At 41.5% G+C, this 23,601-nt stretch overlaps 1 protein-coding gene across 5 annotated transcripts in view; it reads right to left on the bottom strand.

The window, feature by feature from the left end:
• MGAT4D (MGAT4 family member D) overlaps nt 1-23,601 on the bottom strand; it is a 79,536-nt gene that overhangs the window by 49,734 nt on the left and 6,201 nt on the right. For 3 of the 5 annotated variants that reach the window (XM_054553554.1, XM_054553552.1, XM_009240333.3), the window contains exon 1: nt 5,338-6,494. The exons of 1 other annotated variant lie outside the window; for it this stretch is intronic. In XM_054553554.1, coding sequence (XP_054409529.1) covers nt 5,338-5,431 — 94 coding nt within the window. In that variant the 5' untranslated portion in view covers nt 5,432-6,494. Of the gene's footprint in view, nt 1-5,337; nt 6,495-23,601 lie in introns of those variants that run through there. One more of the 5 variants, XM_054553555.1, reaches the window with a different exon arrangement.

Below are 23,601 nucleotides of genomic sequence, written 5' to 3' on the forward strand. Positions count from 1 at the left end.
ATAATGAAACAGGGTCTTTAAAAACAGGAATGAGACTGAATAACCGAAAGTGACCAAAAAAGACACAGAATAAGTCTTCATTGTCTCTCTAAACATCTAAGCAGGAAGGGGGCTCAATAGAACACATATGAGGAATTATTGGAAAAATAAAAAGTCATTTGTGTTTATATCCCAAGTTGAACTTTTTCAAAAATACATTCTTATTGTTTTTACATCTTTAAGTGAATGGGGTACTATATGTCTATCATTTCCATTTTCTTGCTTCCTTATTCCCACTATACAAATTCTTTTTATTGATTAAAAAGTTATATATGCAAAAGAAGACATGTAATACATAGGTAAGTTCTGCAACATAATGTAAAATTAATAGCTCATCACTCAAGCTAATAACTGAAAGTTACCCGATGCCTCTGCTTCCATCTCTGATTCCTCTCCCACCCCATCGCATGATGATACTACAGTACTCTCCCAAACTGTATCTGTTTCTTGTTCCTTTACTTTTTTTTTTTTTTTTTCTGAGACGGAGTCTCACTCTGTCGCCCAGGCTGGAGTGCAGTGGCGCGATCTCGGCTTACTGCAAGCTCTGCCTCCAGGGTTCACACCATTCTCCTGCCTCAGCGTCCCCAGTAGTTGGGACTACAGGCGCCCGCCACCACGCCCGGCTAATTTTTTGTATTTTTAGTAGAGATGGGGTTTCACTGTGTTAGCTAGGATGGTCTCGATCTCCTGACCTCGTGATCTGCCCACCTCGGCCTCCCAAAGTGCTAGGATTACAGGCATGAGCCACTGCGCCTGGCCTGTTCCTTTACTTTTTAAAATGTAATTTTATCACACTTATGGATGTCCCTATATAAGATGCTGTTTAGTTTTCTTTGTTCCAAGACTTTCTAAAAATTGTGTCTGTTGACACTCTGTCTTTATAGGCCCCTCTAAATTTCCTTTGTATGATCAAACTGGAAACCTGTTGCTTGTCCCAGATTTCCTTGCAAGTGGTATTCTCATTATATTTTGCCAATGGGAGGCAGTTGTGCTAAATTAGAGGGTGTATGAAAGGAGGTAGTATTTCTCCTTTTGGTGATTCTTCCACCAAACTGCCAGCCTTTGCTGGGGTGTCAGACATTGAGGCAGTGGCCAGAGGCAAGAGTAGTAGCAGGCCAGCCACAGGGCCAGGATCGTCAATGGAAGTGGCAGACAAGTGTTGGCTTTTCCAAGGGAGGTAGCTAGCAGATGACTAGGGGCTCCTGGAGTGGTTGCATTACCCAAGAAACACTCTCAAAGAAGAAAATCTGGAATTGGTTACCTGATGTGCTTGGGCTTAAATGCAATGACAACCCACCACACTGACCATGGAAAATAGGATACTAGAATTCCATGACAGGCACTGGCAAAACAGTTACCTTAATTATCATCTCCAGGTGACCGGGATGAAGTACCTACTCAAACTGAGACCCTGGAGATCAAGGGCCTGCTGCATTCACCAAGAATGTGGGAATGATAACTTCAAAGATTGTGAGTGAGATGGCTTTTCATTACTAGAGAATGTTCTCTCAGCATTATTTGACACTATTGCACTCTCCTGTTTGAAATATCTTCTTGGTTTAGCTCTTTCAGTTTTCTAGCTTTTCCTCTACTTTGAAATACTGAAATTCCCCAAGACTTACTCCTTTTGTTCACTCCCTAGGTGATCTCATCACATTTCATGGCTTTATATGCTAACAGTTCTCAACTTTATACTGCTAATCCTGATGCAGACTGATACATCCAACTGCCTATTCAACACTTTCACTGGGATCTCTAATAAGCACTTCATACATAAGAGAAATAGTGACCTTACGCGCAAACCTGCTCCTACCCCAGCCTTTGCCATTTCAGTAAATGGCAGCTCCATTTCTCTAATTATTTAAGCCACTCATTCTCAACCAGGGATGATTTCTCCCTCAGGAGACATTTGCCAATGCCTGGAGACACTGTCACAACGGGAGAGGAGGTGTTGCTCCTGGCATCTCCTGGATAGTACCCACGGATGCTGCTAAACATTCTACAACGTATAGGACTGCCCTCTCCCCGCAGAGAATTACCCAACCCAAAATGTCAACAGCGCTAAGATTGAGAAACCCTAGTTTAAGTTAAAAATTCTTGGAGCATCCTTGGAGTAAAGGAAAGCATTCTTTCTTTCGTAGCACACATCCAATAATATTTAAATGTATGTGTGAGATCATGTTACTCTTCTGCACAGAACTCTGATGGCTTCCGATCTTATTCAGAATAAAATGCAGAGTCCTTACTATGGTCCCATGATATAATACTTCTGTCACTCTCCCCCTTGTTCACATTGGCCTCCTGGCTGTTTCTCGAACAAATCAAGGAGATTCCACCGCAGGGCCTTTGTACTTGCGTTTCCCTTTGTCTGAAATACTCTTCCCCCAGATATCCACACATGATGCTTCCTCACTTCATTTGAGAATCTGCTCAAATATAACTTGCTCAGGTAATCCTTCTCTGACAGCCCTTTCCTTTAAAACAGCACTTTCCTTTCCCTAACCCTGCCAACACCTGATATCATATAGTAACTATATCATTTGTTTGTTGTTTACTTCCCCTAAGCAGAATGTAAGCTTCATGAAAGGGAGGGGGTGTCCTTTGATGCTGTTCACTTGGTGCCTACAACGTGAATAGGTAGCTATTAAACTCATTGAGTCTTTCATTATTTCAACCATTCATTTATTCATCCAATATTTAGCACACTCATTACATGCCATGTAGTTTTCCACATGCTGGGACACAGTAGTGAACACAACAGAACAGGTAAAAACAGGAAATACGTTCTGTCCTCACAGAGCTTGCATATTTGTTGATCAAATTATGAACTGTTAATACTATGAGCTTATAAAAATGAACAAAAAGGTTATATACCCATAAAATTTTGTTAATTTAATTTATTTTTTAGTTTTTACTTTTTCCAAGATGGAGTCTTGCTCTGTCACCCAGGCTGAAGGGCAGTGGTGCGATCTTGGCTCACTGCAACCTCCGCCTCCTGGGTTCAAGCAATTCTCTTGCCTCAGTCTACTGAGTAGCTTGGATTACAGGCGCGCCACCATGCCCAGCTAACTTTTGTATTTTTAGTAGAGACGAGGTTTCACTATGTTGGCCTGGCTGGTCTCAAACTCCTGACCTTGTGATCCAGCTGCCTCAGTCTCCCAAAGTGTTGGGATTACAGGTGTGAGCCACCCCACCACGCCCAGCAAAATTTAGTTAATTTTAAAGAGGGAGAAAGAATAAAACACTAGGTGGTGGCCATCTTTCTAATAAACGTTCCCAAATTTTCACTGATAGGAATAACAACTATAGGTTAAATTTTTAAGACATTGGGACTATCTCTGGTGCTTCATAAAAATCATTACTTCAGAAACTAAGTGAAGTCTGTGTTTTCTTTTGTTGATGTGAGAACAGCTCATTATAGGATTGATATCCTAATTATTTTAGAGCTAAGTTCCGCAGAAAGGCATACCTAAAAAATGAAAAAATCTGATTTGTCTGTTATTTTAAGAGTGTTTCGTTCTCAAGAACAGTATCTTGCTTCTGAACTTGAACACATGAATGATGACGATATAAATGCTTTGAGGAATCAAACTTCTTTTTCCTTGTCATAACTAGAAAACACACCAAAATGACTGTAAGGATCTCAAGGTCTACAGTTTCATTATAAAATCATTAATGATATTAAAACTTCTGAGGTTAACATTCTAAATTACCTTCCAAAATTACTAGGCTGGGTGCGGTGGCTCACGCCTGTAATCTCAGCACTTTGGGAGGCCTAGGTGGGTAGATCACCTGAGGTCAGGAGTTTGTGACCAGCCTGACCAACATGGTGAAACCCTATCTCTACTAAAAATACAAAAATTATCCGGGCGTGGTGTAGCACATGCTACCCAGGAGACTGAGGCACGAGAATTGCTTGAACCTGGGAGGCAGAGGTTGCAGTGCAGCGGCCACTATACTCCAGCCTGGGCAACAACAGCGAAAAAAAATTAAAATTACTTTTTTTTGTCTTAAAAAAAATTACTATAAAACTTTACATTTTGCTTTCTAATTACAAGAAATCATTTATTTTTTGTTGTAAGTGTGCTTATTGTTCATTGTGCTAAAATAAATAGACATTTGGATGATGTTCTTTATAGAAAATGAAGAGGAGGGAAACTATGTCAAATGACTATAAAGATTAGTAGAAATATTATAATGCAGATAAATTAATACGCATTCCTAATCTTTGAAACAAGCAGGATATAGAATATTTTGTGTATATGATGATAAAATCTAGTATTAACTGGAGGGCTAAAACATGAAGCCACTCCCAAACTTCAACCTCAGCACTCCTACCAAGATTACCTTGTGTGCACTTAAGTCATACATGTGTAAATAAACGAAAATTTAACTGAAAACAACGTAAGAGCAATCGTGGAAGGCTGGGTTCATAATTTGCAGGATTCCTAAGTCTTAAATTGAAAAATTTAACTACTTGAATGCTAAAATTTTACACCGCGGACAACTAGGGTTGAAAGATCAAATATAGGATACCTGGTTAAATTTGAAATTAAAATAAAAAAGAAGTAAATATTTTAGAATAATTATGTCCCATGCAATTTTTTATACTAATATATAATTGTTTATCTGAAATTGAAATTAAACTGGGCAACCTGTACCTTTGTTTCCTAAATTGGTACTTCTATGGGCCTGGAGAAATTACATCTTGAGTGTGTGTGGGAGCGGAACACAGGTCCATCGGAGAAGTCCAGGCGCTGGGCCCGCGCTGTAGGTGGTCAGGGACGTCCCTCTCCTTTCTACCACCTCTTTTCAGGTACGCAAAATACACTCCAGGGAGGAGGGAGGCATGAAGCGGGGCCTGGTGATGTAACCCGGACCACGAAGGAGGAAAGATGAGGAAAGATGCTGGCTGTGTAAGGGCAGTTCTTGGGGTCAGACAGCCATAGTTTCGAGAAGGAAGAACAGGAGAGGGGAAAAGCAGTGCACAGACGGGGTCCTTGAACCTTTGAGGAAAAGGGAGCGGCGGGTACCCCGGGCCAGATCCGTTAGCGCGCGTGCAGGTCGGACGCGGCCCTGGAGGAGGAGGTCGGGGCGCAGGTTACAGCCCAGCCGCCGCTGACCAGGGTGGGCGCGGCCTCGGGAAGGCACCGACGCGGGCCTCCCAGTGCCAGCGCGGGCGGCTGCCGCCAGCTTCCCGCATCGCCCCCGCACCCGCCGACCCCGCCCCGCCTGCATTCCTGCAGCCCCGAAGCCCCCGCGGCGGGAAAGGAGGCGGGAGGAGGGCTCGCCGCTTACTGGTTTGAGTTATCCTGTAGATGCAGAAGCAAGAGAAGCTGAACAACGCGACGGCGACCAGGGTGATCAGCAAGTTCACCTGCTTGGTCCTCATGGCGCTGGCCAGGCTGCGGGAGGCCGGCGGGTGGAGGCGGCGGACAGTGCCTGGGACGGGGTTGAGCGCGTAGAGCCCCCTCCCCGCGGTGCCGCTTGGGTCCCCAGCACACCCGCCCTGGGAAGCCGCCTTCCCACAGAATTTCTGCACCTTTTGCTTCCTGCTCTAGGGTTCAGCGCGTGCTATAAACCGCTGGCCAGGGCTACTGGTCGTTAAAAACGGTAAGCTAGGGAAAGCTCCCCATTGCCTGGCACGTGGTGGGTGCGCAATAACTGTTAGGTGACTTTCCTCGAGTAGCTTATCAAACCTTTACCCAAGCTGAGAAACACTAGAGCATCAGTAGGATGAGACTCTCTATGGACTCCTTAATCTCTCCCCTCTAAGCTCTCCTCTCATTGAGGACTCACTGGCAGTCTGGTTATAAACATTCTACTTCAAATCAGCCCTGCACGTTGGAAGGGCTCGCTTCTGTCCCCTTGAGAGGGAAGAAAGATTTGAACATGCCCCAGCCTGAGGATGCCATTATAGCCTGCGTGTTCTCATGTGCTAATGGCTAGGAGCTGTGACTTTCCATTGAGCAGGGACCCAGCCAGATCTCAAAACAAGGAGTCAGGAGAAAGAGACACCTCAACTATGTTCTCCTTCACCCCTTCAGTCTGTTGCCGGTGCTTGCCTTTGGCTGAGTTCTACTGAAAACCAGAAGACAAGAAAGTTCAGCTTGATGTACTGGATGGTCCAAACCTGGCTTCTAGGCTGTGAAGCAGGTTGGAAAAAACGTAGGGAAGATTAGGGTGGGAGAAGGAAGCAATTCAGCATAAAGAGAGATCTCCACACTCAGCATTTCACTGCCTTCTTACTTGAGGTCCAGTTTTTGCATTTTCAGTTGCCTACCCAGCCCTTCAGCTTGAATGTCCTACATCAGATTCAAGATGTCCAAACTTCCTCACCAAGGTATTAATAGCTGTTTTCCCAGAGTCCCTTGATTTTATCAGTGGCATCATAGTTCTTCTTACAATCATTTTGACTCTGGTTCATTGTATCTCATTATTTATAAAATCTTTACTTACCTAAAGGATTGTGTTTCTGTTGCTAGCTACTATCCCCAATACTCAGATGATCACAGTGACATTCAAACTGGTCTCACTGTCTGCAGGATCTACCCTCTGCAATCCACACTTCAATACCAGATACTCTTCCTCGTTCACCACAGTCAGCTGTCACTGTTGTTTACGTAGCTCCACTCCTGAATGAAAATGGACCCACTCAATTGAAGGCCCCTCACTGCTTTCTCATCTCCCAGGGCGCCCTTACATGCCTCTGACACCTGCCAGACTCTTTTTTCAATCCTACTCTGAACATGTCATGTTCACTTCTCTCCTTCTGTGCCTTTTCTCTTTATGTCTGCCCCCTGCCCACAATGTCCAGTGTCCTCTCTGACCATTGAAATTTTTTCCACATCTTCAGGTCTCATGTTTCATCTGTTTCATGAATCAAAACCTGGCTACAGCAGACCACTCTGATTTCCCCTTCTCTGAATTTATTTAGTATGTAGGGCAGGGATGTCCAATCTTTTGGCTTCCCTGGGCCACATTGGAAGGAGAATTGTCTTGGGCCACAAATAAAATACACTAACACTAATGATAGCTGATGAGCTAAAACACACACACACATACACAGACACACACATCTCATAATGTTTTGAGAAAGTTTACGAATTTGGTTTGGGCCGCATTCAAAGCTGTCTTGAGCTACATGCTGCCCACCAGCCATGGGTTGGACAATGTGATGTAAGGTCTCTGCCTTTCATTTTGATATATATCCCTAGGTACTTGCAGATGGGAGCTTCCAAAATGATCCTAAGTTATATCCATGGTTGAGGGAGAAATATATTCAAAGTAGATTGAATTACTGGTAGTTGTCCAAAGAAATGTGCTTACACGTGTTAGCATAAATGGTTATGGAGGTCTAGGGAAAGAGTTGCGGTAGATGCCTGAGAAAAGAGGGTTCCCTCATTCCTTTGCTGTGTAGTCATGCATGATACACAAGTTCTAAAAAGACCTGGCTGTGGGCAGAAGCTGACATCCCATTTCTACAAGGGAGCATGGGAAACAGAGAAGGAAAAGCTGCTTAAGAATTAACCCTTTCAACAAAGTTTCAGTTGGACAGGAGGAATAATTTCCACTGATCTCTTGCACAGCATGGTGACTATAGTCAATTATAATGTATTGTACATTTCTAAAGTCCTAAAAGAGTGGACTTGAAATGTTCTCACCACAAAGAAATAAGTATGTGACATGATGGATATGTTAATTAGCCCGATGTGATCATTGCACAATGTATACATGCCTCAAAACATCACACTATACCCCATACATGTATACAATTATTGTCTATTAAAAATAAAGAAATTTCTAAAAGAGAACTAATGCCATCAAGTAAACAATAAATTATTGAACCAAAATGGCATACATAATGTGGGTAGGGTCAGTCCAAACAGTGGGAACCAAACAAAATTTTGAAAAGCTTAATCATCTCAATAGCTTACCAGGCCAATGTTGTATGAAGAAAAACTGCAGTGTAAAAAGGTTTACTAGGACAAGTACATATGCCTAAAAAGATAAAGTTCTGGGATCATTTCCACTGCTAAGTTGAGGAAAATTAGTTTAATAATCAAGAGGTTCTGGTTATTAAATCTTTCTAAGTTGCTTCTGAATATCAGTAGATTTTCTAATTGCTTCTGAGTGTCAGTAGATTTTCATTGGTATCAGAGGGAGAAAACCAGTAGAATTATCTAAAGCTAGTGCTTTAGTTTATCCACATAGTCCATCTCTGTTGGAAAACCTGAAGAGACCATGGTGCTAAGCACAGAAGAATAATTAATCAAACCACTGAGACCTTATGTGACAAAACTCTTTAAATGCAGAAACACTATAACTGGATCAATATTTTTAGATCCAAAGAGTGGAAAGGAAAGCTTACCGCTTTTTAAAATTTTCTATACATTTGGCATTTTAATATAAACTATATATCATTATAAGTCAAATCTTTATAACTATTTAATACAAGTCACAAATCCAAATAAACATGTTTTCTTCATATTTGCTATTTATTTGCTTCCTAACTTTGATTCAAACATATCAGCAACAAATTAGTTAATACCTGCTCCAGGAACAACTAAACTCCTAAACCTCCATGGCTTAATAGAGTTTTTTTTTTTTTTCTTGCTCAAGTAATGTCTAATCCCAGAGTTTCCGGTTGGTTTGTAGCTTTCCACGTGATCAGTCAGAGGCACAGCCCCTTCCATTTTGTTGCTTCCTCCCTCCTCTAAGGTTTAGAAATCCTCTTCATTCCACTAGAGGATTAGGAAAAAGAATGTGGAGAAGAAAGTTTGACCAGAATTGACACAACTTAATTCTGCTCAAGTTCTATTGGTGAGAAAACTAGAGGCAAAAGAAGTGGAAACTCTAGTTTCTGGTTGGCTAGCTGCTTCCCCTCCACACCTCTACCACACAAGCCAATTACAAACCTTTGGTGGTCAGCCATCCATCTCTGACACATCACCTTAACTGAAATCAAAATGATAATGTTTCTCAAAACATCTCCCTGTTTCCCAAATAAGTCAATTACTAGTTTCTGGATTCAAGAAATTAGTATAACTAAAGAGTACAGTGCTATTTGAAAGGAAAATAGAATGTCCATATTAAATATGTAACTATTTTTTACACTTTGTTTGAAGGTAAACAGTGTCATCATTCACTAGCAACATAGTGTTGGGAAGAGTTTTAATCCTCCCTAAATTTGGGTTCCTGATCAGTAAGAGGGGATAGACAATATCTGTTCAAATTGGCTGAGATTAAATCACATTTATAATAACTTAGCAATGAAATGCTATTTGGCGATTAAAAAGAATGAAATCATATCATTTGCAACAACACTCTGGATGGAACCAGAGGTCATTGTGTTAAGTGAAATAAGCCAGGCACACAGAAAGACAAATATCTGTGTTTTCACTCATATGTAGAAGCTAAAAAAGTTGATTTCATGGAAGCAGAGAGTAGAATGATAGATACCAGAGGCTTGGAATGGTAAGGAGGATGAAGTGAAGTTGATTAATGGGTACAAACATACAGTTACATATAAGGAATAAGTTCTAATGTTTGACAGCAGAGTAGGGTGACTATAGTTAACAATAGTGTATTGCATGAAGTAATGTAAAACAGAAGACATGAAATGTTCCCAATATATAGAAATGATACATACTTGAGGTGATGAATACCCTAAATACCCTGACTTGATCATTACACATTCTAGACATGTAACAAGATACCACAAGTACTCCATAAATATGTACAAATATTCTGTATCAAATATATATACATATGATGCAGCACACACACACACAAACACACACATGTACATACACAAGTACATTGGGAGGAAAAGGCAAAATGTTAACATTGTTTAATTTTTTAAAAAATGAACTTAGCATATGCATACTTCCTGTCTTAATGTAAGTGCTCAATACGTTTTTGTTCTTTTTTTCTCTGTTGCTATTCATACAAAGCAGTTATAATTTTCTCATTGACTCTATTACTTCTCCTACAGCAGACTACCTGTTCAAAATTCCTCCCGTGATTCCTTCTGAAAAATCAAAAGTGTTATCCTAGAGTCCTGGGTCTTCCATAATCTGGTTCCATCTGCCTTTCCAGCTGCATATGCCTCTGTTGGAATACTCAAAAGTTCTACTCTGCTCAAACTCACTAAATACCATGTTTTCAAAAATCAGAAAAGCACTTTCCTTTCACATTTTAAGGTTTTTGAAATCAGAATGTATCTTCCAATCTATGTTTACATTTAACATATTATTTCTTCTTTTTTTCCCCAAAAACAAAAAACAAAAAAATCTGCTACTCAGCCAATGGGTCAATGGTTTGTCTATGAACCAGGACACATGATATTTATTGAGCATCTACTCTGTGCCAATTATGGAATGAGGTGCTGGGGATATAAATATTCACTTGCTGGTTCTTGACTTCAGCTTCCTCTTTATGCTCAAATGTGGACTGCATCCCAAACATATTCATATTCCTGCCTATCAAAACTAGTCAGGACTGAGCTGAAATGGGACTTCCTCCATGAAGCGTTTTTTGAACTCCTATAGCACTTGGACCCTTTCTCAGAGCCCTTAATCTGCATTATATATAATTGTTATGCACATTTTATTTCCTCTACCATGTTATGAGTCCCTAGAAGACAGAGATCATGACATTTTCTTTCTTTTTCTTTTTTTTTTTTTTTTTTTTTTTGAGATGGAGTCTTGCTCTGTCACCCAGGCTGGAGTACAGTGGCATGATCTTGGCTCACTGCAATATCAGCCTCTCAGGTTCAAGCAATTCTCCTGCCTCAGCCTCCTGAGTAGCTGGCACTACAGGCATGTGCCATCATACCTGGCTAATTTTTGTATTTTTATTAGAGATGGGGTTTTACCATTTTGGCCAGGCTGGTCTCGAACTTGTGACCTCAAGGGATCTGCCCGCCCCAGCCTCCCAAAGTGCTGGGATTACCAGCGTGAGCCACCTTGCCTGGCTGACATTTTCATACCATATTCCACACTACATATTTCAAGGTGCCTTACAGATCAAAGGTATTGATTGAAACATAAGCCTCCACCTACAGTCAACCTACCTACAACCAGTTAGTTAAGCCAACAGTAAATTTTACTCAAGGAAATCCAGATAGAGGATGCAGTAGCATCCTCAAGGACCTTCAGAATTCTCCTTTGTGATTTTTGTCTAAATTAACATTACATCTAGACCATGGGAAGTCGAGAACTGTCAGGCTAAAGATAAATATTTGCTAAAATAATAGGAATGGAAAGAGTATCCTCTGAGGATATTACCAGTGTCACAAACACCCATCAAGGCTTCTTTAGTTAACCTTAATCTAAATGGTGGTCTCATAACTATTATTAGCACAGAAAAGTAAACTTAGTGGAGACAGATCTTTCTAGTGTCATCTATATGTAGGATCCTGAAGGTGAAAACAATCTGAAAGATAATGACTTTGGACAGCCATTCTTCTCAAACTTCAGCATGCATAAGAATCACCTTGTTAAACACAAGGTGATGGCTGGGCCCACCCTCAGAATTTCTGATTCAGTAAGTTAATATTGGGACCCCAAAATTTGCATTTCTAACAGGTCTCACATGCTATTAATGCAGCTGGTCCAGAAACCATACTTTGAGAATCGTACAATAGCATTCCATAGAATCATAGATCAGACTTAGAAAAACCCAGTCCATCCCCTTTGGCAAAATGATCCCCAAACACCTATTTAATAACAACACTACATTTCTTGCTGCCAGTGAGGGATATTTCATTATGTCCGTTGGCCATTATATTCTGGAATTTAACAGTATTTACAAAAATTTATCCCTACTATCCTTGGACATACCAAGACTGGCCTGATTAGCTGAAAAAAGACACAGTAATCTTAGAGGCATCAGGTTCTAGGATTGTCCCCTGAATTGAAAGTCCGAGCTGCAGACAAAAGGAGGATGCCCCTTCCAGCCAGCAGAACGTGTGGTTCAACAACTGGATGAACAGAAACAGGAATAGGGTACAGACCAGTAATAAGCATCAGAGCGTCCAACAGAGAGTGACAGGGACTGATTTTTTTTTTCCTTTTTTTTTTTTTTTTTTTGACAGAGTCTCGCTCTGTCGCCCAGGCTGGAGTGCAGTGGTGCGATCTCGGCTCACTGCAACTTCCACCTCCCAGGTTCAAGAGATTCTCCTGCCTCAGCCTGCTGAGTAGCTGGGATTACAGGTGTGCGCCACCACGCCCAGCTAATTTTTGTATTTTTAGTAGAGACAGGGTTTTACCATGTTGGTCAGGCTGGTCTCGAACTCCTGACCTTGTGATCCACCTGCCTCAGCCTCCCAAAGTGCTGAGATTACAGGCGTAAGCCACTGTGCCCAGCCCTGATGTGGTCTTTTAACTGTCCTTCCCACTGTAACATGACTTCGGTTTTTCTTAGGGGAACTGTGGTAGTTAGCTAACAATTCTTCTCATCTCTGTGTGCTGCTCCTCGCATGAAGAGGCGAAGTCTCCGTGTTGACCTTATAATTTGCCTTAATGAATACATATTATCAGAAGGGATATTCTGAGTCTCCTGAACCAGGCTTTAAGAGGACTGGAAACTTTTGCATCCTCCTTCTTGGAGCCCAATTGCCATGCTATGAAGAAGTCCAAGTCAAACTACTGACTGATTAGAAGCTCCTTGGAGAGGAGCACTGTGATGAGAGGTCAACCTGAATACTCCAGCACCAGCCAAGCTCCCACTGAATGCAGCTGTATAGGAGACCTCCAGAGAAACCAGCAGAAAAACTGCCTGCCTGAGCTCAGCAAACCCATCTACTTATAAGAAATTGTTATTTTAGGCCACAATGTATGGAATGGTTTGTTTTGCAGCAACAGGTGAGTGATAGAGGAACTAATGCCCTCTCTGCCAACTTTATGCAGGAAGGGTTCACATACATCCTAGCTCTGACCAATCGTCATAGTCTCTGACCCTTTACACAGAGATTAGTTCAGCACTTGACTTAAATCAGCCAAAAGAGGCTAAATTATGAGACCTTCCAATCTAGACCGGGAGTTTCTAGGGCCATCTTGCCTGTAGGAAGGGAGAGCTTGCCAGAGGGTAATGCTGACTAGGGTGGAAGCAGCTCTGAAGGATTTCATTTGATTACCTACCAACTCCAGTCATGCCTAAATCTATATTAATATATGGTTATTTTAGTTGCATGAGCTAATGCATTTCTTTCATCAATTAAATCAGTTTGAGGTAAGGTTTCTATAGGTTGTAACTGAAAGACTTCTGACTAATACAGGGAATCTAGCAGGTAAGTATAGGACAGTAAAAGAAAATCTAGAAATAAGAGACAACTTGGAGATTCAGCTAGGTGCAGTCAGCACCAGGAAGAAACAAACACACACAATTTCCAGCAAGGCTGGCATTCTGAAATAAGACATCAGGCCCCAGGATCACTGAGTATAGTTATATGAGTTGTGTCCTACCAAAGGGGCCCTGAAGGAAGGCTAAGGTGAAGGCTAAAGATTGGCACTTGCTCCAAATAAACTGTGGTGCAGTACTGTGTCTGTTTAGAGTAAGGAGTGCATCTTTTTCTAATTAACAAAAAAGCATTGTGCAGGCTGCCTGAAGTCTCAACTGCCCCTGGAAGCAGTGAGAGAAGCCTAAGGCACATCCCTGGTCCAATGAAGGCTAGGAAACCACATAGAGTACCTAGAAAAGAACTAGAAAAATAAGCATAACCCATAAATCACAACCGAAAAAACAGTGCCAATCTGCTACCATTCAGGCAGGGGTTCAGGGATCCTGAGTCATGTAAATCAGCTTTAATTTGATTTGGGAGGAGAACAGTTCTGAAGATTTGTTCCATCATCAACCATGATGTGTCCTTACACCTGAGCCACAGGTGTATTATTTTCTCACCCTGAGACACTCTAGGGGGCTAAGAGTGACAGTACTTTCCCCAGAGTCATCATTTACTTGTTCTCCTGTTTTCCTTCTCTTCATATTTCACCTTTTTTCCATTTGTCACCTGTCAGAACATAGATGTGGTCTCCCAGGCAGGGGCCTCTGGTTCAGTCATACCATCAACCCATAAAGAAGACAGCAGTAGGAAACTTGCCAGGGCCTTGCCTTTTGTCCATTCTTGGGAAGAAGTGGCAGGGCTGCCTCAGTCAAGTGCAACATAGCTATATTCCCACTACATGGGGTGAGTGGAAAAATGGGTGAACTTACAGCCAATCCTTGTTTGGCCACATGATATGAAGTCACTACCCAGCATAGGGGTTTCCTGAAAAATATGTACATATATGTTCAAAGCAATAGAAGTTGTGTCTTGGGCAGCAATTTTTTCTTCCACTGGATCATCCAAATGCGAGAAAGAAAGAGAGAGAGTTCTAGCAGAGCAGCATCCTCCACCTCTTCCTTCCCTCCTCTAGCACTAAAAAGCCTTTTTAAATCTGTTTCTCCCTTACTTCCCCTCATATGTGGACAGAGCACACAGTCACCTGAATGAGCCAGCCAGCCCTTCATATCCCGTGTCTTATACTGTATTTTCAAAAATAAATATTTCAATTATCTGTTCTCATGTCAAAAGTAATTTGACAGTTACTCCATAGGTGGAATATGATGTTGACATGTCCATATCATGTTAGGATTCTTTCTGGGGAGGGGGCTAGTTCTGCACAGTGGCTGCATAAAATACCTTCTTTTGTACAGTGAGATGTATGATAGGGAACCAAATGGTTGTATAATACACTGTTCCAAGTCCTTGACAGTGTTTGTGGCTGCAGCCTTAGCTCAAGATGACATATGCGTTAAGCTTACTTGAATCCTCTGGGGGGCTACAAATAGTAATCCTGTATAGTTCACTGGCCCATATGCTCAGACTTCTGTGCCCAGGAGATTTTCCCAAATGGGGTTTTTAAATGGCTATTTTTGGGTTAGCATTCATTGGTCTTTTGTCGTATTAGTGGCTTAGGTAAGGAACAGGTGGAATATATAATTATTTCACACATTCTTGCATGGCTTTGGAAATTGCTGAGGTGACTACTTCTAGGGAATGACAGGTGATCATCTTCACATTTTCTTCATCTTCTGAATCAATTTGATTTTTATCGTGGGCATCTGTTTGACCCACTATCATCCTTCCTTGGAAATCCCATAGGGCCTTCCACAGTCAAATCCCCTGCCCTGGGGTATTCTTAATGTTAACTTACCAAGACTCTCAGATTCCTGGGTATGGTGGCTCATACCTATAATCGTGGCTACTTGAGAGGCTGAAGTGGGAGGAGTGCTCAAGCCCAGGAGTTCAGGGTTGTAGTGAGTTATGATTGTGCCACTGTACTCCACTCTGGGTGACAGAGAAAGACAACATTTCTTAAAAAAAAAAACCAGGAAGGTTCCAAGATGGCCGAATAGGAACAGCTCCAGTCTGCAGCTCCCAGCATGAGTGACACAGAAGACGGGTGATTTCTGCATTTCCAACTGAGGTACCAGGTTCATCTCACTGGGGAGTGTCAGACAGTGGGTGCAGGACAGTGGGTGCAGCCCACAGAGGGTGAGCCAAAGCAGAACGGGGCATCGCCTTACCCAGGAAGCACAAGGGGTTGGGGAATTCCCTTTCCTAGCCAAGGGAAGCCGTGACAGACGGTACCTGGAAAATTGGGTCACTCCCACCCTAACACTGCGCTTTTCCAATGGTCTTAGCAAACGGCACACCAGGAAATTATATCCCACACCTGCTTAGAGGGTCCCACGCCCATGAGCCTCGCTCACTGCTAGCACAGCAGTCTGAGATCGAACTGCAAGGCCACAGCGAGGCTGGGGGAGGGGCGTCCACAATTGCTGAGGCTTGAGTAGGTAAACAAAGCAGCTGGGAAACTCAAACTGGGTGGAGCCCACCGCAGCTCAAGGAGGCCTGCCTGCCCCTGTGGACTCCACCTCTGGGGGCAGGGCATACCTGAAGAAAAGGCAGCAGAAACTTCTGCAGACTTAAATGTCCCTGTCTAACAGCTTTGAAGAGAGTAGTGGTTCTCCCAGCATGGAGTTTGAGATTTGAGAACAGACAGACTGCCTCCTCAAGTGGGTCCCTGCCCCCCGAGTAGCATAACTGGGAGGAACCTCCCAGTAGGGGCAGACTCATACCTCATATGGCTGGGTGCCCCTCTGAGATGAAGCTTCCAGAGGAAGACTCAGGAGCAACATTTGCTGTTCTGCAATATTTGCTGTTCTGCAGCCTCCGCTGGTGATACCCAGGCAAACAGGGTCTGGAGTGGACCTCTAGCAAACTCCAACAGACCTGCAGCTGGGGGGTCCTGACTGTTAGAAGGAAAACTAACAAACAGAAATGACATCCACACCAAAACTCCATCTGTACATCACCATCATCAAAGATCAAAAGTAGATAAAACCACAAAGATGGGGAGAAACCAGAGCAGAAAAGCTGAAAATTCTGAAAATCAGAATGCCTCTTCTCCTCCAAAGGAATGCAGCTCCTCACCAGCAATGGAACAAAGCTGGACGGAGAATGACTTTGATGAGTTGAGAGAAGAAGGCTTCAGATGATCCGTAATAACAAACTTCTCCAAGCTAAAGGAGGATGTTCAAACCCATCACAAAGAAGCTAAAAACCTTGAAAAAAGATTAGACGAATGGCTAACTAGAATAAACAGTGTAGAGAAGTCCTTAAATGACCGGATGGAGCTGAAAACCATGGCACAAGAACTACGTAATGCATGCACAAGCTTTAGTAGCCGATTCGATCAAGTGGAATAAAGGGTATCAGTGATTGAAGAGCGAATGAAATGCAGTGAGAAGAGAAGTGTAGAGAAAAAAGAATAAAAAGAAATGAACAAAGCCTCCAAGAAATATGGGACTATGTGAAAAGACCAAATCTACGTCTGATTGGTGTACCTGAAAGTGACAGGGAGAATGGCACCAAGTTGGAAAATGCTCTTCAGGATATTATCCAGGAGAACTTCCCCAGTCTAGCAAGGCAGGCCAACATTCAAATTCAGGAAATAGAGAGAACACCACAAAGATACTCCGTGAGAAGAGCAACTCCAAGACACATAATTGTCAGATTCACCAAAGTTGAAATGAAGGAAAAAATGTTAAGGGAAGCCAGAGAGAAAGGTTGGGTTGCCCACAAAGGGAAGCCCATCAGAATAATAGTGGATCTCTCTGCAGAAACTCTACAAGCCATAAGAGAGTGGGGGCCAATACTCAACGTTCGTAAAGAAAAGAATTTTCAACCCAGAATTTCATACCCAGCCAAACTAAGCTTCATAAGTGAAGGAGAAATAAAATCCTTTACAGACAAGCAAATGCTGAGAGATTTTGTCACCACCAGGCTGGCCTTACATGGCTCCTGAAGGAAGCACTAAACGTGGAAAGGAACAATTGGTACCAGCCACTGCAAAAACATGCCAAATTGTAAAGACTATTAATGCTAGGAGGAAACCGCATCAACTAACAAGCAAAATAACCAACTAACATCATAATGACGGGATCAAATTCACACATAACAATAATAACCTTAAATGTAAATGGGCTAAGTGCTCCAATTAAAAGACACAGACTGGAAAATTGGATAAAGAGTCAAGACCCATCAGTGTGCTGTATTCAGGAGACCCATCTCACATGCAGAGACACACACAGGCTCAAAATAAAGGGATGGAAGAAGATCTACCAAGCAAATGGAAAACAAAAAAAAGCAGGGGTTGCCATCCTAGTCAGTGATAAAACAGACTTTGAACCAACAAAGATCAAAAGAGACAAAGAAGGCCATTACATAATGGTAAAGGGATCAATTCAACAAGAAGAGCTAACTATCCTAAATATATATGCACCCAATCCAGGAGCACCCAGATTTGTAAAGTAAGTCCTTAGAGACCAACAAAGAGACTTAAGACTCCCACACAATCATAATGGGAGACTTTAAAACCCCACTGTCAACATTAGACAGATCAATGAGACAGAAGGTTAACAAGGATATCCAGGAATTGAACTCAGCTCTGCACCAAGCAGACCTAGAAGACATCTACAGAACTCTCCACCCCAAATCAACAGAATATACATTCTTCTCAGCACCACATCGCACTTATTCCAAAATTGACCACATAGTTGGGAGTAAAGCACTCCTCAGCAAATGTAAAAGAACAGAAATTATAACAAACTGTCTCTCAGACCACAGTGCAATCAAACTAGAACTCAGGATTAAGAAACTCACTCGAAACCGCTCAAATACATGAAAACTGAACAACCTGCTCCTGAATGACTACTGGGTACATAACAAAAAGAAGGCAGAAATACAGATGTTCTTTGAAAGCAATAAGAACAAAGACACAACATACCAGAATCTCTGGGACACATTTAAAGCAGTGTATGTAGGGAAATTTATAGCACTAAATGTGCACAAGAGAAAGCAGGAAAGATCTAAAATTGACACCCTAACATCACAATTAAAAGACCTGGAGAAGCAAGAGCAAACACATTCAAAACTAGCAGAAGGCAAGAAATAACTAAGATCAAAGCAGAACTAAAGGAGATAGAGAAACAAAAAACCCTTCAAAAAAAATCAGTGAATCCAGGAGCTGGTTTTTTGAAAAGATCAACAAAATTGATAGCCTGCTAGCAAGACTAATAAAGAAGAAAAGAGAGAAGAATCAAATAGACGCAATAAAAAATGATAAAGGGGATATCACCACTGATCCCACAGAAATACAAACTACCATCAGAGAATACTATAAATATCTCTATGCAAATAAAAGAGGAAACCTAGAAGAAATGGATAAATTCCTCAACACATACACTCTCCCAAGACTAAACCAGGAAGAAGTTGAATCCCTGAATAGACCAATAACAGGCTCTAAAATTGAGGCAATAGTTAATAGCCTATCAACCAAAAAAAAGCCCAGGACCACATGGATTCATAGCTGAATTCTACCAGAGGTACAAAGAGGAGCTGGTACCATTCCTTCTGAAACTATTCCAATCAATAGAAAAAGAGGGAATCCTCCCTAACTCATTTTATGAGGCCAGCATCATCCTCATACCAAAGCCTGGCAGAGACACAACAAAAAGACAGAATTTAGACTAATATCCCTGATGAACACGGATGTAAAAATCTTCAATAAAATACTGGCAAACTGAATCCAGCAGCACATCAAAGAGCTTATCCACCACGATCAAGTTGGCTTCATCCCCAGGATGCAAGGCTGGTTCAACATATGCAAATCAATAAATGTAATCCATCATATAAACAGAACCAAAGACAAAACCCACATGGTTATCCCAATAGACGCAGAAAAGGCCTTTGACAAAATGCAACAGCCGTTCATACTAAAAACTCTCAATAAACTAGGTATTGATGGGACATATCTCAAAATAATAAGAGCTATTTATGACAGACCCATAGCCAATATCATACTGAATGGGCAAAAACTGGAAGCATTCCCCTTGAAAACTGGCACAAAACAGGGATGCCCTCTCTCACCACTCCCATTCAACCCAGTGTTGGAAATTCTGGCTAGGCCAATCAGGCAGGAGAAAGAAATAAAGGGTATTCAATCAGGAAAAGAGGAAGTCAAATTGTCCCTGTTTACAGATGACATGATTGTATATTTAGAAAACCCCATCGTCTCAGCCCAAAATCTCCTTAAGATGATAAGCAAATTCAGCAAAGTCTCAGGATAGAAAATCAATGTGCAAAAATCACAAGCATTCCTGTACACCAATAACAGACAAACAGAGAGCCAAATCATGAGTGAACTCCCATTCACAATTGCTTCAAAGTGAATAAAATACCTAGGAATACAACTTACAAGGGATGTGAAGGACCTCTTCAAGGAGAACTACAAACCAATGCTCAATGAAATAAAAGAGGATACAAACAAATGGAAGAACATTCCATGCTCATGGATAGGAAGAATCAATATCGTGAAAATGGCCATAGTGCCCAAGGTAATTTATAGATTCAATGCCATCCCCATCAAGCTACCAATGACTTTCTTCACAGAATTGGAAAAAACTACTTTAAAGTTCATATGGAACTGAAAAAGAGCCCACATTGCCAAGTCAATCCTAAGCCAAAAGAACAAAGCTGGAGGCCTCATGCTACCTGACTTCAAACTATACTACAAGGCTACAGTAACCAAAACAGCATGGTACTGGTACTAACACAGAGCTATAGATCAATGGAACAGAACAGAGCCCTCAGAAATAATACCACACATCTACAACCATCTGATCTTTGACAAACTTGACAAAAACAAGAAATGGGGAAAGGATTCCCTATTTAATAAATGTGCTGGGAAAACTGGCTAGCCATATGTAGAAAGCTGAAACCGGATCCCTTCCTTACACCTTATACAAAAATTAATTCAAGATGGATTAAAGACTTAAATGTTAGACCTAAAACCATAAAAACCCTAGAAGAAAACCTAGGCAATACCATTCAGGACATAGGCATGGGCAAGGACTTCATGTGTAAAACACCAAAAGCAATGGCAACAAAAGCCAAAATTGACAAATGGGATCTAATTAAACTAAAGAGCTTCTGCACAGCAAAAGAAACTATCATCAGAGTGAACAGGCAACCTACACAATGGGAGAAAATTTTTACAATCTACCCATCTGACAAAGGGCTAATATCCAGAATCTATAAAGAACTTCAACAAATTTACAAGAAAAAATCAAACAACTCCATCAAAAAGTGGTCAAACGATATGAAGAGACACTTCTCAAAAGGAGACACTTATGCAGCCAACAGACACATGAAAAAATGATCATCATCACTGGCCATCAGAGAAATGCAAATCAAAACCACAATGAGATACCATCTCACACCAGTTAGAATGGCAATCATTAAAAAGTCAGGAAACAGGAGGTGCTGGAGAGGATGTAGAGAAATAAGAATGCTTTTACACTGCTGGTGGGACTGTAAACTAGTTCAACCATTGTGGAAGTCGGTGTGGCGATTCCTCAGGGATCTAGAACTAGAAATACCATTTGACCCAGCCATCCCATTACCGGGTATATACCCAAAGGATTATAAATCATGCTGCTGTAAAGACACATGCACACGTATGTTTATTGCAGCACTATTCACAGTAGCAAAGACTTGGAAGCAACCCAAATGTCCATCAATGATACATTGGATTAAGAAAATGTGGCACATATACACCATGGAATACTATGCAGCCATAAAAAAGGATGACATGGATGAAGCTGGAAACCATCATTCTGAGCAAACTATCGCAAGGACAGAAAACCAAACACCGCATGTTCTCACTCACAGGTCGGAATTGAACAATGAGAACACTTGGACACAGGATGGGGAACATCACACACTGGGACCTGTCATGGAGTGGGGGGAGGGGAGAGGGATAGCATTAGGAGATATACCTAATGTAAATGACAAGTTAAAGAGTGCAGCACAGCGACATGGCACATGTATACATATGTAACAAACCTGCACGTTGTGCACATGTACCCTAGAACTTAAGGTATAATTTAAAAAAATCAAATTCCTGACCACATAGCTAGACTATTGGTTACTATCTGACTCTGTAAATATCCAAACATTGCCCTGAGGTAAACAACTAAGTGGTTCTTCCTCCACTGTCATGAACATTGCTCTCAGCCCATTGCCTGAACTTACCTTGTGTTATTTGACTGAGTTTTTACCGGGCATAGGCAAATAATAGCAGACTTTTATATTGGCATTCCTGCTACACAGGAACTCTCATGGACAAACCAAGAAACTTGTTCTATTTGGTGGAGAGTCATGAGGTTTAGATCATTCAGCAACAGAAGGGGTCTCCTAATTAGTTCTAAAGCAAGGGTGCTACCTGCTCACGTATGAATTATAACTCCCCAGAGACACCTCTCCTGACATGAATTCTTTTGAAAATTGTGTTGTGCAGATTCCTCTTTATTACAACCTAATTTTTATATCACTTGTGATATAATAGGTAGTTCAAGTCTTATTATAATTTGATGCTCTTAAGTTATGGGGACTGATTTCAGTGGAGTCCAGTAGCATGCCAGCAAGTGGGCTCTCTAGCCCCATTATCAGGAACTTCTTGAGTTAAAAAAAATCTCAGTGGCTGCCACAAGGTGGTTTGCATGTACTGTATTCCAGCGTCAGAAACTTCTAAAATCATGTGTGAATGTGCTAGAATCCTAAGGTCCCGGTAGCATACTTGGGCCACTGCCCATTACAAATTTTCACAGCCCATCAAACAGTCTCTCAAGATATTGTGTCTTCTTTTTATTGGCAGCGTCCTAAAAGGAACATAATACTGTTTGTGGAATATCTCTGGTGGCCCAAAGTTATTTTTAGAAATTTTACGGACTGGGCTAAAGTCTGAATCTCAGCTAGATTGATTAACCATCCCACTAGTCTTATTTGCCACTGTAGCCCTCAACTCTCCTTGAGTTTTTTCCTCAAAGCAGGAAATCATCATAGTGTCATCAATATAATGAATTAACTTCATTTTGATGATGATAATGATGATAATCTCACCAAATTGTAGCAGTGAGTTGGAGCAGTTGGTTATCCTTGGGGAAGGACCCTAAAGATATGTTACATTCCTTCTCATGTACAAGCAAACTGTGCTTGACTTCTCTGAGTGAGATCAAAAGGATAGCATTAGCCTAATGTAGCACACAAAAAAGTGAAATTTATCTTGCTGGACCTCTTGTACAGCTTGTACAATGCCTAGCACAACAGCTTGTTTAAATCATGGGAACTACCTTATTTAAATCATGATAGTTAACTGTTCTCTCCAAAGCCTGTTCTTTTTTCTCCTGGGCCACATAGGATTAATAGAAAGCATTAGTGGGGATTAGCACTCTCCCTCCCATTGTTTCTTAATGAAAGATAAGATTTCTTGTCTCCTTCCAGAATCTGACACTGCCTGATTATTTACTACAAAGGAGGGTCTGTGCGAGTCTCAGGGCTTCCATATTGCCTGACTAATTAAAACCAAGTGGAGGGCAGACTTCTCTATCTTTTAAAGACATTTTGCTTGGCTTTAAGCTGGTAAGGACAAGACCTTTCATCACACTCATTCTAATTACATATTCAGGTGTAGACCAAAAACAAAATTCTAAGCACCTGCAACCAACTGAATGGACCCCTCCTCTTGGTCAAGGGGATGTCAAAGAAACCTGAAAAACTAGTTAAGCTCATGATGGGAAGTGGGGGGTCAAACATCCCTCCTTATACTCTCCTCCTTTGGAATTCAGGCACAACTGATCAGCATTAACATTAAAACAGAGCTCTTAAGACTGAAAAAGCAGACTCTTTGTAGCAGTACGATACCAAATTCCAACCTTACTCTAGTATAGCATCACACAACAGATATAGCAGGCCCTGGAAGTATCAAACTATTTTACCCCAAAATATTTTGAGATGGCCTTGCAAAGCTGTTTCTTATGGACAAATTTGCATTCTGTAGAGAATCACCTTCCCTTTCCAGGTGTTTTTGTGATCCTAAAGAGATTAGCTGAGAGTCTAGCACTTTTTAAATGTCTAAATAGAAAACATTTGCCATCTATTGCCTCTAAGGG

This window comes from Pongo abelii, chromosome 3 (genome assembly GCF_028885655.2).
Source record: "Pongo abelii isolate AG06213 chromosome 3, NHGRI_mPonAbe1-v2.0_pri, whole genome shotgun sequence".
Taxonomy (NCBI): Eukaryota; Metazoa; Chordata; class Mammalia; order Primates; family Hominidae; genus Pongo; species Pongo abelii.